Source organism: Pelophylax lessonae, assembly GCF_965119305.1.
Source record: "Pelophylax lessonae genome assembly, chromosome: 2".
Lineage (NCBI taxonomy): Eukaryota > Metazoa > Chordata > Amphibia > Anura > Ranidae > Pelophylax > Pelophylax lessonae.
The window spans coordinates 539,135,739-539,148,669 of NC_138769.1; the positions used below are offsets into that span (position 1 = coordinate 539,135,739).

Sequence of the window (12,931 nt, forward strand, 5' to 3'; positions counted from 1 at the left end):
GTGCCGGGACAGTTCTGTGTGCGTGCCCCACGTCACTGTACGCCCTCCCAGAGCCAACCGCGCTGTAGCCATCATTAGGCTATGCCCTGATCGGCAAGTGGTTAAAGCAGAGCTCCTTTTTTTTTTTTTTAACACCCCCATGATAGTTGCAGTTATGCTATGCAAGTTGGCATAAGCTGCATATGCAATAGTTTGTGTTCCTTGTAAATCAAATGTGACACACCATTTCCTCTCGATCCTGTAAGCATCCATCATCAGTGTGGGCATCTGAAGCCTGGATGGACTTTCTTCTGGGATTTGGTGCAGCTGGCTACCCAGCATGCACCTCCCGATCTCGCACCTACACAGTGTGAAGAAAGCGAGGCATGGAGGATGCCTGTTATCTCCTGGGATTGATGACACATACATCCTAGGAGCCAATGGGCAGGAGGATATGATGTACCTCCCCACGGCGAGGTAATACGGATGTGCAGCGCTTCAGGTAAATTATTGCCAGTAAAATAGCATTTTAAGAAATTGAGAATTTTATTTTTTTTATAAAACACCATGCAGATGCATATTTAAAGGCTCTGGTTCCCAATGATGAGACTTCAGATACGTTCCATAACCCATGGGAATCGCATGGCAATTGAAAAAAAATGGATTTTTGTAAAATCTTGCCGTAAAATCCTTTTCTCTTAGCTCATTGACAGACGTAGTCCTCGGTGATACACCACCTTCGGGTTATGTTGCCTCCACAGGAGCAGGACTAGACAGGAAATTAAAAAGCTCTGGCCACACCCTAGGGGCAGTCCCAGAGGGTATATCCTCTCTCTCTCTGCCTCAGCAAATCAGTTATGTGAAAAAGCAGTCTTTAGAGATTTTAACCCAACCCAACTCAAAAACAGAGGGGCGGGGACTACGTCTGTCAATGAGCTAAGAGAAAAGGATTTTACGGTAAGATTTTACAAAAATCCATTTTTCTCTAGCGCTCATTGACAGACGTAGTCCTCGGTGATACACCACCTTCGGGACGTCCCAGAGCAGTATCACAAATGAGGGGTGGGAAAATGGAAATCAAATCCCAATCTAGAAGGCCCAACCGGTGCCAACTAGAAGTTTACAATGCTCATCCTTAATGATGAGACTCAACAAAAAAGAGAATTTTTTTTTTTTTTTTCAAACAGAAAAAAACCCTCGAGGTAGACAACCGGTCTCCTCAAATTGCGGCCTGCAAAACCTTGCGGCCAAATGAGGCATCCGCCGATGCCGTCACATCAATTTTATAGAATTTTGTAAAGGTATGTACCAACGACCAGGTGGCCGCCTTACATACCTGGACCACTGACGCCTGATGGCGAAAGGCCCAGGAAGTACTGAGCGCCCGAGTGGAGTGCGCCCTAACAGGGAACGGAGGACTCTGACCCTTAATAGAATAAGCCTGTACCACCGTTTGCCTAATCCATTTGGCAATGGTCGCGGCAGATGCAGGCAAACCCTTTCTGGGGCCATCCGTGATCACAAAAAGTGAATCCGTCTTACGGAATGATTCCGTAGCTTTCAGGTATACCCTGATTGCCCGAACCACATCTAAGGAATGCAACGCATGTTCCCGATGATGCTTGGGCTGAGGACACAAGGAAGGTAGTACAATATCTTCATTCAGATGAAAATCTGAAACCACCTTAGGAAGAAAAGATGGCTTAGGATGAAGTACTACCTTATCCCTATGAATCACTAGGTATGGGGACTGGCATGATAATGCAGCCAGTTCTGACACCCTGCGAGCAGAAGTAATAGCCACCAAGAAGGCCACCTTCTGGGATAAAGTAAGCAAGGGAATCTCCCTGATGTTTTCAAAGGGAGGTTTCTGTAGAACCGACAAAACCAAATTAAGATCCCAGGGCGGTAAGGGCGCGCGGACTGGAGGAGCCAGGTGCCGCACCCCCTGGATGAAATTCCGCACCAAGGACTTGGTAGCTAAAGGTTTCTGAAAGAAGATTGCTAATGCTGAAACTTGACCCTTGATGGTGCTCAAGGCTAGCTTCTGCTCAACCCCTTGTTGCAAAAAGGCCAATATTCGAGTCACCGAATAGGTACGTGGAGGAAATCCTAAAGATTCGCACCACGCAATATAAGTCTTCCATGTGTGATAATAGACCTTGCTGGAAGTCGCTTTCCTTGCTTTAATAAGGGTAGGAATGACTGAAGTAGACAAACCTCTGTCCTTCAGTACTTGGGTCTCAATGGCCAGGCCATTAAACCCAGCGACTGTAAAGCATGATGGTAAATTGGTCCTTGAGACCACAGACACTCCCTGAGACGAAGTTCCCACGGAACGTCTGCGACTAGCATGTCCAAGTCGGCCAGCCTAGAATTTCTAGGACCACTGGCGCTGATAGAATCTGAACCAGGCGTCCCTAGAGGTATCTGGCCCCGACCATCCGAGAAAGTCTGGTCGTTTTCTGTTCCCACACATTTATCAGATACCTGATTGTTATCAGGAAGGGTGATCTTTTCTGGTTGAACCTCAGGGACCGAAGTCACCCGACTAGAGGCTACTTGGCCTATCTGGTCAACCAGATCCGATTCCTGTGAGGTATAGGGACTAATCTTAGGAAAAGGTAAAGGAAAAGATCTATTCAGGGAACGGTAACTACCGCTTCCTGTAGTACTTAAATGTTGGAAGGGAAGAATCGCACCGGTAGTAGGGGTTGAAGCTCAATCTAATGTCCTGAATACCGGGGAAAACATCCCCCCACCCTGAAACCGGGTGGGGGCGCACCTTCAGGCTGTGTACTCCTTTGCTTCGGGTTTGGCTGGGTTGGTCCTCTGCTTGTCCGACCAGCCCTTCTTGAACCCTCCTGGAGGAGTCTTGCCTTTCCCGCTAGTACCAGCCGGGCGCCCTTTATGGGCGGTAAAGAAAGGTCCTCGCTTGTTGCGAGGTCCCTTAGCTTTAGCAGCCTGTGGCAAAAAAGTGCTCTTGCCCCCAGTGGCATCCTTGATGATTTCATCTAGGTTGGCCCCAAATAGACGATTCCCCTGAAAAGGGAGATTTGTCAAGGTCTTTTTGGAACCTAGGTCAGCTGACCAGCATTTTAACCACAGCACACGTCTGAGGATCACCGCTGACATAGATGCATGCCCTAATAAGGGAGTAGTGTCCAAGGCTGCGTCACAGATAAACTGTAGCCCTTGTATAATCTGTTCCATCAAATCAGATGTCTCCTGGGGAATATCTTTTCCCCTAAGGTCTTGGCGTACCATTTTCGCCCATTCCGTAAGTGTCTGGGAAACTAGACCAATAACAATTACTGGTCTAAATGCTGACCCTATCAGAGAGAAGATGGTGCGGGACTCTGCTTCCATCTTTCGATCCACCGGATCCTTAAAGGACGAAGTGTCCTCCACTGGGATAACCGTGGCTTTATTCAGCCTGGAAATAGGTGGATCCACCACTGGTGGTACCGTCCATTTCTTAATGATGGATTCCTCAAACGGATAGCGTCTAGCAATACGCTTGGAAATAGTAAAGGTACGTTTAGAATGCTCCCATTCTCCTTTAATCTGATTACCGAAACATTTGGGTACAGGAAAAACCTTCACCGTTTTGATGGGCTTATTAGTACCAAAAGGAATCTCTGTTTCAGTTGCCTCTGCCGGTAAAGCCTCAAGTTTTAAGGTTTCCTGCACTGCCACAACTAGTGCGTCCACCAATGCTTCTTCCTGAATTATAGCAGGAGAAGAAGCGTCCTCCTCACTGTCTGAGGGGGCTTTACCTGGGATAACAGCCTTTGCAGAGGAACCTGCAACTGCAGTGACCATCTCTGAATCAGAGTCAGAGGTGTCAGATAGTATAGGGGTAGGCGGGGGTCGCTTCCTTGACCCCCGTCCCTGACAGGCCGCCTCCACCCGAGCCACCATAGACTCCAAAATTGCTGTAAATGACTCTACACTCTGTGCACCGGCGGGTCCCGTGGCCCCCTCGAGGGAAACAGGTGGGGGAATATGTGTGGCAGGGTCCATGATAATTCCAGTCACTTCCTGGATAATATAATTCAAAAATAAAAAACTTTTTTTTTTTTTTTTCAGACCCCCAGCGCCACAAAAAGCCCCTTAGTGTTACCTGCTAGGGATCCCTATCGATCGAGAGAGAGAGAGAGAGAGATAGACCCCCAGGCTCACCACTTGATGCTCAGAGGTTAACTGCAACAGGTTACAGCGCTGTCTTGACAAACAGGAAGTCTTTTGGCTGGCTGCCCAGGAAGAAAGGAGGCGGCTCCGCCCCTCTGCACGCCTTCCCTAGCTCCACGAGGTGTTTGGATCACCTCAAACATGGCCGCCCCCATGCTGGAGACACGAGGCTACGCCAAAATGGCGGCTCGTGCGATCCAGCAAAAAAAATGGCGGCGGCCTGTACTGAATAGCGGTGTGCTGCAGGGCACACAACACTCTCTCTGCATGGGGATTTGGCGTGGTTGGCGGTACCGGCCCTGGCGGACCGCATGGCCATTCGGGAGGCCTGCTAATAGCTGGAGATCTGATTAGGAAGGCAGTCTACATGTCCGTGGCTTCTGACTGGTAGGTAGCTTATTCTTATCACCGTAAGATTCCCAGAATGCCACAGATTATAATCTTTTTAACATGTATACAATTAGATTGTTAGCTCCCAAACCAAGCCTCCTGGCTTTTTGCACATAAAATCACACTCAAAGTAGGAGGATCTGTGTCATTTATAGGATAGAGAGGGACTATCTTACCATACAGAGAGGGGCCCGCGTTCACCACAAGACCCGTCAGGGGAAAAGGGGGAACATACTACTCACCATACCGGAACCAGGCGGGCACCAACTCCTGACAGTACCCCTCTCCACCGGGGCGGGAGGGCTGTCGACCGATATGGACGCCGTGACTCATGGTCTTTGGCGTTTCAGCGAGACGTTTAACTCGCGGGGTCAGTCCTTTAATGGGACTTTGTCGCGGCCGACCCAGCGCGGAGCTATGGCCTGCACGCGCTCGTAGGCTGAACTGGGGTGACCACCGGATCTCAACATCCAGCCCGTCGCCCAGTTCAGCTTTCTTGCTTGAAGATCTCACAGGAACACTGGAGAAAAAAAGCTGTCTAAAAAATCCTTTAAGAAAAAAATCTTGCCAGGACCTAAGATCCCAGCAAGGTATCTAGGTCCTTACTCCTAACTAGACAGAAAATAACTGATTTGCTGAGGCAGAGAGAGAGAGGATATACCCTCTGGGACTGCCCCTAGGGTGTGGCCAGAGCTTTTTAATTTCCTGTCTAGTCCTGCTCCTGTGGAGGCAACATAACCCGAAGGTGCTGTATCACCGAGGACTACGTCTGTCAATGAGCGCTAGAGAAACATGAGTTACTGAGGAGGCTGTTCACATACAGTATATACAGTGTGATTTAAAAAATGGGTCCAGTGCATGTATAGTGAGGTGCGATTTTGAGCTCCATAAGCTTAAATAAAAACTGCAGGCAGATTGCTTATCTTTCCTAAAGTTACACGTTTCCAGCACGTTTTGTAGTACTGTTTGCTGGGAGAAACCCAACAGGACAGAAATTGCAGCTGTATCCAAATCACACGAAAAAAGGATCAAAATCGCATCAACTCGCACCGCAACTGTTCCTTAAAAATTGCACTACAAAACGGATCGAATTGCACCACATCAGTGTGAGCCTAGGCAAAGGGTTCAGAAAAGAAAACTCTTAAGACGTTAGCATACAAAGACATTTTGGACAATTTCATGCTCCCAACTTTGTGGGAACAGTTTGGGGATTGCCCCTTCCTATTCCAACATGACTGTGCACAAAACAAGGTCCATAAAGACATGGATGAGTAAGCTTGGGGTAGAGGAGCTTGACTGGCCTGCATAGACTGACATCTGTGATGCTGTTTTGATGTTACATTTTTAAAGAAGCTGAACACCAGCAGTAGGAAGGTGGCAGAGGCCATGTTGGTACAGCCCGCACTGTTCAGTGCTAAGCCTTTAGGCTTTCAAGATTAACCCCTTAGCGCCAACAGAACGCACATACGTGGCCTCGGCTTCAGGGGGTTGTACCAGGGTGATGCCTGCAGATAAAGGCATCACCCTAGTACCGTTGTTTAGACCCGACAGTCTGCTTTCTTGTAATGAAAACCAATGAATGCGGCTGAAGAGCCGCTCGGCTGTCATTACAAGGAGTGGGAGTCCTCCTCCCTCCCCGGCACTCCTGTCCCACCTGGGAGACCTGAGCAACCAGCCGGCATGTCCACTGGCTGGTTGAAGACCTGAATAAAGCTGAATTCAGCTCTGATTGGGCCTCTGATGTAGAAATCCGGAGGCAATGTCATGACATCACTTCCGGGTACTGGAGCCAGATTTAAAAAAAAAAAAAATTACAGCATTCAAACTAGCTAAACTTGGTGTTTTCAATGCTTTTAAGTGCCTAATGCTTTTAGACCCCAGATCCCTTCATAAAGAGCACCTGTCACTGCCTATTACTGTCACCAGGGATGTTTACCGTGTGGCATAAAATATACCAATGATCGCCATTTTATTCTCTAGGGTCTCTGCCAAAAAAATATATATAATGTTTGGGGGTTCTAAATCATTTTCTACCAACAAATACTGATTTTAATTGTAAGCAACATATCAGAAAAAGGCTTAGGCTCCAAGGGGTTAAACACCCAACCAGCATCACAGTTGTTAATATACTATATTTATAGATGCTAAAATTATACTGAAATTCAAGACGTAGCTGGGTGTAGTAAGATTTCCGCTGCCGCCTTCTGACTGCAGGTGTTCGGTCAGATTAGCGAACCTTGCATCGGTGGAACCATGTATCGGTGGTGGAACCTTGCATCGGTGGAACACATGCGCAGTTGAGGGAACATCACTTCCGTTACCTAATCCGGCAGGTTCGCTATTCTGACAGAACACTGGGAAATGCCTATGATTAGCGGCAGGCAGTGATGGCTTCCTGGCAGGATTGCACAGGTTGGTTGGGACTAAGATCCTGAACACGCCTGAGCCCATCCCCATTTGTCCCTTGTAGGAGAGCCTCCTATTGAAATGAATGGGCTGCTGTACCAGTGTAGAGTGACAATACATAAAAAACACACACATGTGCAACACCTGGCGTCATATTGTGACTGGGGCCTTATATATTACATAACAGTCCTGGGGATACTTGCTTCTCCAGAGCTTGTATGTAAAAAGAGCTGCTTCCATCAGAGCCTTAGCACATGGGTGCTCTGAGACCCATAGACCAGGTATGGGGTCAGTGTGCAGCCATAATTCAATGTAAAAAGAACACAATCTCCTGTGTGTCAGCCCCTGACTGTCCTCCTAGCGCAGCACCCGGCTACACTCACCTTACAACCAGCAAACTCTGAGGTCAGGACATACAGACTACAACTCCCAGGATGCACAGGGACACACGCCGTCTACGGAAAGCGATGAGTACCAAACTTCATCATACTTGTCACATGGCTGCATATCCGTGACCAAGGCCTCACCGCACTAAAGGTTTTTTTCACGGAACAGCTCTCTCCCTTCACATAACCCTACCACTCCATACACACTCACACTAACACCGTTCCATAGCCACACGAGGGGGAGGCGAGAATGACGTCATCAGTGTGCGTTCTTACAGAAGACTAGAGGAACCGTCTGCGCAGCCGCAGTCCCCATCTTGTAGTGCGGCCTCCGTAAAAGGTGGCTTCTTCCTCGGGACCCCCGCGAGGGGCGGGCAGAACACGGAGACATCATGCCGGGTGTCACCCTCCCCCCAAAGGAGAACAACCTCTTCAAGAGGATCCTGGTGAGAGCCTGGTCACCTGGGCCACAGAACACACACTCTAATAATGACTCAGTGCGAGCTGTCATCCTCGTGCTGACACTGGTCCCTCATCATCAGGGTGCACAATACACTCACCACATACCTACACCCAGCGAGCTGGCTGTACTGCTGATCAAGGCCTTCTGATGACCCTAGTCCCCACATCTGCAGGGTGAACATTACCTGCCCAGAGACCTACTGCCAGTGATCTGCCTGTCATTGTGATTTCAGCCTTCTCATCCCCCATCTGCAGGGTGCACATTACCCGCCCAGAGACCTGCCTGTCATTGTGATCTCAGCCTTCTCATCCCCCATCTGCAGGGTGCACATTACCTGCCCAGAGACCTACTGCCAGTGATCTGCCTGTCATTGTGATTTCAGCCTTCTCATCCCCCATCTGCAGGGTGCACATTACCCGCCCAGAGACCTGCCTGTCATTGTGATCTCAGCCTTCTCACCCTCATCTGCAGGGTGCACATTACCCGCCCAGAGACCTGCCTGTGCACATTACCTGCCTAGAGACCTACCCTCAGTTATCTGCCTGGCATTGTGATCTCAGCCTTCTCATCCCTCATCTGCAGGGTGCATATTACCTGTCCAGAGACCCACACCCAATGATCTGTCTGGCATTGTGATCTCAGCCTTCTCACCCCCATCTGCAGGGTGCACATTATTTGTCCAGAGACCCACACCCAGTGATCTGCCTGTCCTTCTGATCTCAGCCTTCTCATCCTCCATCTTCAGGGTGCCCATTACCTGCCCAGAGACCTACGGCCAGTGATCTGCCTTGTCATTGTGATCTCAGCCTTCTCATCCCCCTGATACCCAAATTCAGGGTGCAAATTTCCTGCTTAGAGATCCACATTCAGTGATCTGCCTGTATTTGTGATCTCAGCCTTCTCATCCCCCTGATCCCCTATCTGCAGGGTGCATATTACCTGTCAATAGACCTAAAACCAGTGATCTGCCTGTCGTCGTGATCTCAACCCTCTCATTGCCCTGATTCCCCATATGCAGGGTGCACATTACCTGTCCAGAGACCCACACCTAGTCATCTGCCTGTCATTGTGATCTCAGCCTTCTCATCCCCCATCTGCAGGGTGCCATTACCTATCCAGAGACCCACACCCAGTGATCTGCCTGTCGTGATCTCAGCCTTCTCATCACCCTGATCCCCGATCTGCAGGGTGCACATTACCTGTCCATGGGCCCACACACAGTGATCTGTCTGTACTGGTGATCACAGCCTTCTTTCTACATAGCTGCCATTGCAATGAATTCCTGGTAATTTGCATACCCGGGAAATGTTCCCTGGCTTTCAAAACTGGTTGAACCATAATATAAATATAAGGTTTACACTGCTGTGAAATTTAGATTCAGTTCTCTTCTCTTGGTGCTGATGTAAAACATTACTGGCGGGTATCTTTATAACGCAGTGAATCTCGCATACACTGCAGGGGTATCTTCCAGGTTCACGTGTTTTACTTACTTTACTTCCCATGCTTTTTTTTCCTTTAATCCCACTGAGTCCCCCAGTGTTTTTTTTTTTTTTTTTCTTTGTGTCAGAGTTATTTCGGTTTTGCACATAACTCATGTGTCATTTATCTCACAAATCATCAATTTGCTAAAAAATACATGCATTATTTAATAATTGACTTCTAGTTTGTTTTGTGATATAGTGGTTCACCTGTTGTCACATTTTAAAAACAGTGAAGCTGTGCTCTGCCCACACAGCCGCGATTTTCATTCACAGGAATCTGTGAATGACAGGACTACGTCCCATCTTTCACTGCAGCAGTTGGCTTGTAGTTCTCCATGAAATTCAAGGGCCCTGATAAGTTCATATACAAGACCTGCAACTTTTAGCCTAGGTTCACACTGAGGCTGGTTTGAAATCGTGTGAGTTCAGCTGAATTTGCATGACTTCAAACCAGCATTTTCAGTCCAACCTCGGGGCGATTTCACAGTTATCTGTGCGGGTTCCTGCACAGATGTCTATTAAAATCGTCCCTGAAGTCACCAAAAGTAGTGCAGAAACTACTTTTGGGAGTCAGTGTGGCAGCGGAAAGTCGGCGTCGCACTGATTAGGACAAAGCCATTGCCAGCAATAGACTTTAATTTGACAAATCAAATCGCATGTCAAATCGGCCCAATGTGAACGTGGGCTAAAACGGACAGCCCATACAGAGAAATTGCACTGATTAGGACGAAGCCATTGCCGGCAATAGGCTCCCGTTTCACATGCGATTTGACATATAATATTGCGTGTCATATCAGCCCAATGTGAACGTGGGCTAAAACTGACAGCCCATACAAAGAAATTGCACCCTCGATCCACTGATCACGGGTGCAGTGCTCTTCAGGCCCCTGTGGGTAAAAAATAATAAATGTACTTTTTTTTTGCAAAAATATGTGCGTTTATTTTCCCAAAAGGTACAAATTTGCAATGTTTTCACAGGTTTGCGATGGCTAAAGATCTTAAAGACATTGGGGGAGATTTACTAAAACTTGTACACACTGAATATGGTACAGCTGTGCATGGTAAACAATCAGCTTCTAAGGTCCACTTGTTCAAGTAAGCTTTGACAATAAGGCCCCTTTCACACATACGGTCCATTTGTCCGTTTTTCATCCATCCGTTGACGGATGAAAAACGGACATCAGTGCATCTCTATGTAAAAACGGATCTTCCATCAATGTCTGTTTTTTGGAACGGATGAATGCCCTATTTTTCATCCGTCAAAAAAACGGATCGAACAAAAAACGGACAAACAGTATGGTAGTGGATTATGGTAGTGGAGTAACATTGGTAGTGGATGTAAAAAAAAAACGGATGACAAACTGATACATTTTGACGTGACTGAACTGATGAACTGAATAGACCGTATGTGTGAAAGGGGCCTAAAACCTAGAAGCTGATTGGTTACTATGCACAGCTGCACCAGATACCGTGTGCACAAGTTTTGGTAAATCTCCCCCGTTGTGTTAATTTCTGTGATTATCCAATGTCCTTGCAAAGGCCTGGGGATTAATATTAAGAGGACATTTTTTTTAAGAAGTTGTTTTTAAATAACAGCGCTCAGCATAAATGAATACACCCCAACAGATGTCAGAAAACCTTTTACTTTCCTTTCAGAATCAACATTTTCTATGGTACACTGTACTACAAAATACTCCCTCAAATGCGGGCCATTGATTACAGCCAAGATTTGGTCATTTTCACACACAAAAAAGTATTTTTCCTAACAAATCAATGAAGACCATGTCACAAAAATGAATACACCCCAATGAAAGTCTTTGGAGCAAAGCAACATTTTAGACCACAAAATAAATTACAGATGAGTCTAATCATTCATTTAAAAGGTGTCCAGCAGACAGTTAATTATAAAAGGGTGTTACTTAACAAAATAAACCCTTTCCCATTTCATGTCAGCAATGGCACCACATGGAAGAGAAATGTCAGAAGGCCTGAGAAGGAAAATCATTTCTTTACACAAGAAATGTGAAGGCTACAAGAAGATCAGCAAAGCTTTACCTATCAGTCAGAATACTCTAGCAAAAGTGATACAAAAAATGTACCAAAGATGGAACTGCAACCAACTCAGAGACGTCCAGGCCATCCATGGAGGTTAACACCTCGACAGGAGCGTCTTCTGATGAGAAGGGTTGAAGAAAATCACCATGCAAGGTTACTGCAGTTAGCCAAAGAAGCAGAAAGCCAAACTGGGGTGATTGTTTACCATGATGGAATATGGCATACGCTGCAGTGGAATGACATGCATGGGTGTCGTCCACGAAGGAAGCCTCTCCTGAAGCCCATGCACAAAAAAGCAAGCCTGCCTAGAATTTGCCAGGGCCCATGCTAAAAAAGAAGAGGGACTACTGGGATTCTGTACTCCTGAAGTGATGAGACCAAGATGAATATTTTTTGAACTAATGGCTTCAAAACTGTATGGTGTCACAAAGGTGAGGAGTACAAAGAAGAATGCATGGTGCCTACATTGAAATATGGTGGTGGCTGTGTCCTCCTGTGGGGCTGCATGAGTGCTGCTGTTGTTGGGAGCTGCATTTCATAGATGGTATACATGAAATCACAGATGTACTGCTCTATAATGATAGAGTAGGTGCTACTTTCACTCTGTGCCCTTGGTCGTCATGCACTTTTCCAACATGACAATGATCCAAAACACACATCTAAGGCCACTGTTGCATTTCTGAAGAAACACAGGGTGAAAGTGATTTAGTGGCCAAGTACTGTATGTCTCCTGATCTGAACCCAATTGAACACTTAAGCCCCGTACACATGTACTGATCGTCGTCCGAACGATCGGCCGTCTTTTGTCCAGGGCTGTCGTGTCTGTTGAAAACTGCAAAAGACTGCACAACGAATTTTGTCGGCCAACAACAGCCGACTGCAGAAGTGATGTCATGTGATGGTTAACTTTCCTTGTTTTTTTTCTTTTCTGAGCATGCCCAGTCTTGCTAATCTGCTGTCTGTCGGCCGAAATCTGTAGTGACTGGCGAACAATCGGCCGTTCTGGTGTTGGCCAACAAAAATTTTAATGCCTGCACGACAGATTCTGTTCGGCCGAAAATGCGCTGTCGGAAGCATCATACTAACAAGCCTACAATCGGCCGATCGGTCGTCGGCCAAATATTTACGGCCGACAATCGGTACGTGTGTACGGGGCTTTATGGGGAATTCTGAAGAGACAAGTTGAGCACCACTTTCCACCCAGCATCCAGGCTCCAAAAGAGGTCGTTCCTGAAGAATAGAAAAAGATTGATGTTGCAATGTATTGCAAATTTGTTCATTCCATGCCTAGAAGACTTGGTGCTGTCTTTCCAAATAATAGAAATACAAAATACTTATCTAAGTTTTGTTGTATATAATCCAAGTTATATTATTAATCTTACTTTCATGTACTGAGCTAAACAAATGTTCTATAAAACAAAGTTTTGTCAAATTTTTGGAAATTGTTCTTGTGTTCATTTGAGATTGATTGATTAAAATCTTAATTTTCAAAAGGGGTGTACTAATTTATGCTGAGCACTATATATCATTTTTACAGGAAGGTTTTACCTTCCTAATGACCAGGCCATTTTTTGCGA

General features: G+C 46.6%; 2 protein-coding genes across 2 annotated transcripts in view; one reads left to right on the top strand and one right to left on the bottom strand.

Annotated features, from left to right (window-relative positions):
* MTRF1 (mitochondrial translation release factor 1) overlaps nt 1-7,467 on the bottom strand; it is a 33,732-nt gene extending 26,265 nt beyond the window's left edge. Inside the window, exon 1 of the mRNA XM_082244311.1 lies at nt 7,353-7,467. The gene's annotated coding sequence lies outside the window, so the exon portion shown is untranslated. The remainder of the gene's footprint in view (nt 1-7,352) is intronic.
* Nucleotides 7,468-7,652: 185 nt separating this feature from the next.
* Nucleotides 7,653-12,931, top strand: part of NAA16 (N-alpha-acetyltransferase 16, NatA auxiliary subunit) — a 77,638-nt gene continuing 72,359 nt past the window's right edge. Inside the window, exon 1 of the mRNA XM_082247605.1 lies at nt 7,653-7,801. Coding sequence (XP_082103731.1) covers nt 7,748-7,801 — 54 coding nt within the window. The 5' untranslated portion in view covers nt 7,653-7,747. The remainder of the gene's footprint in view (nt 7,802-12,931) is intronic.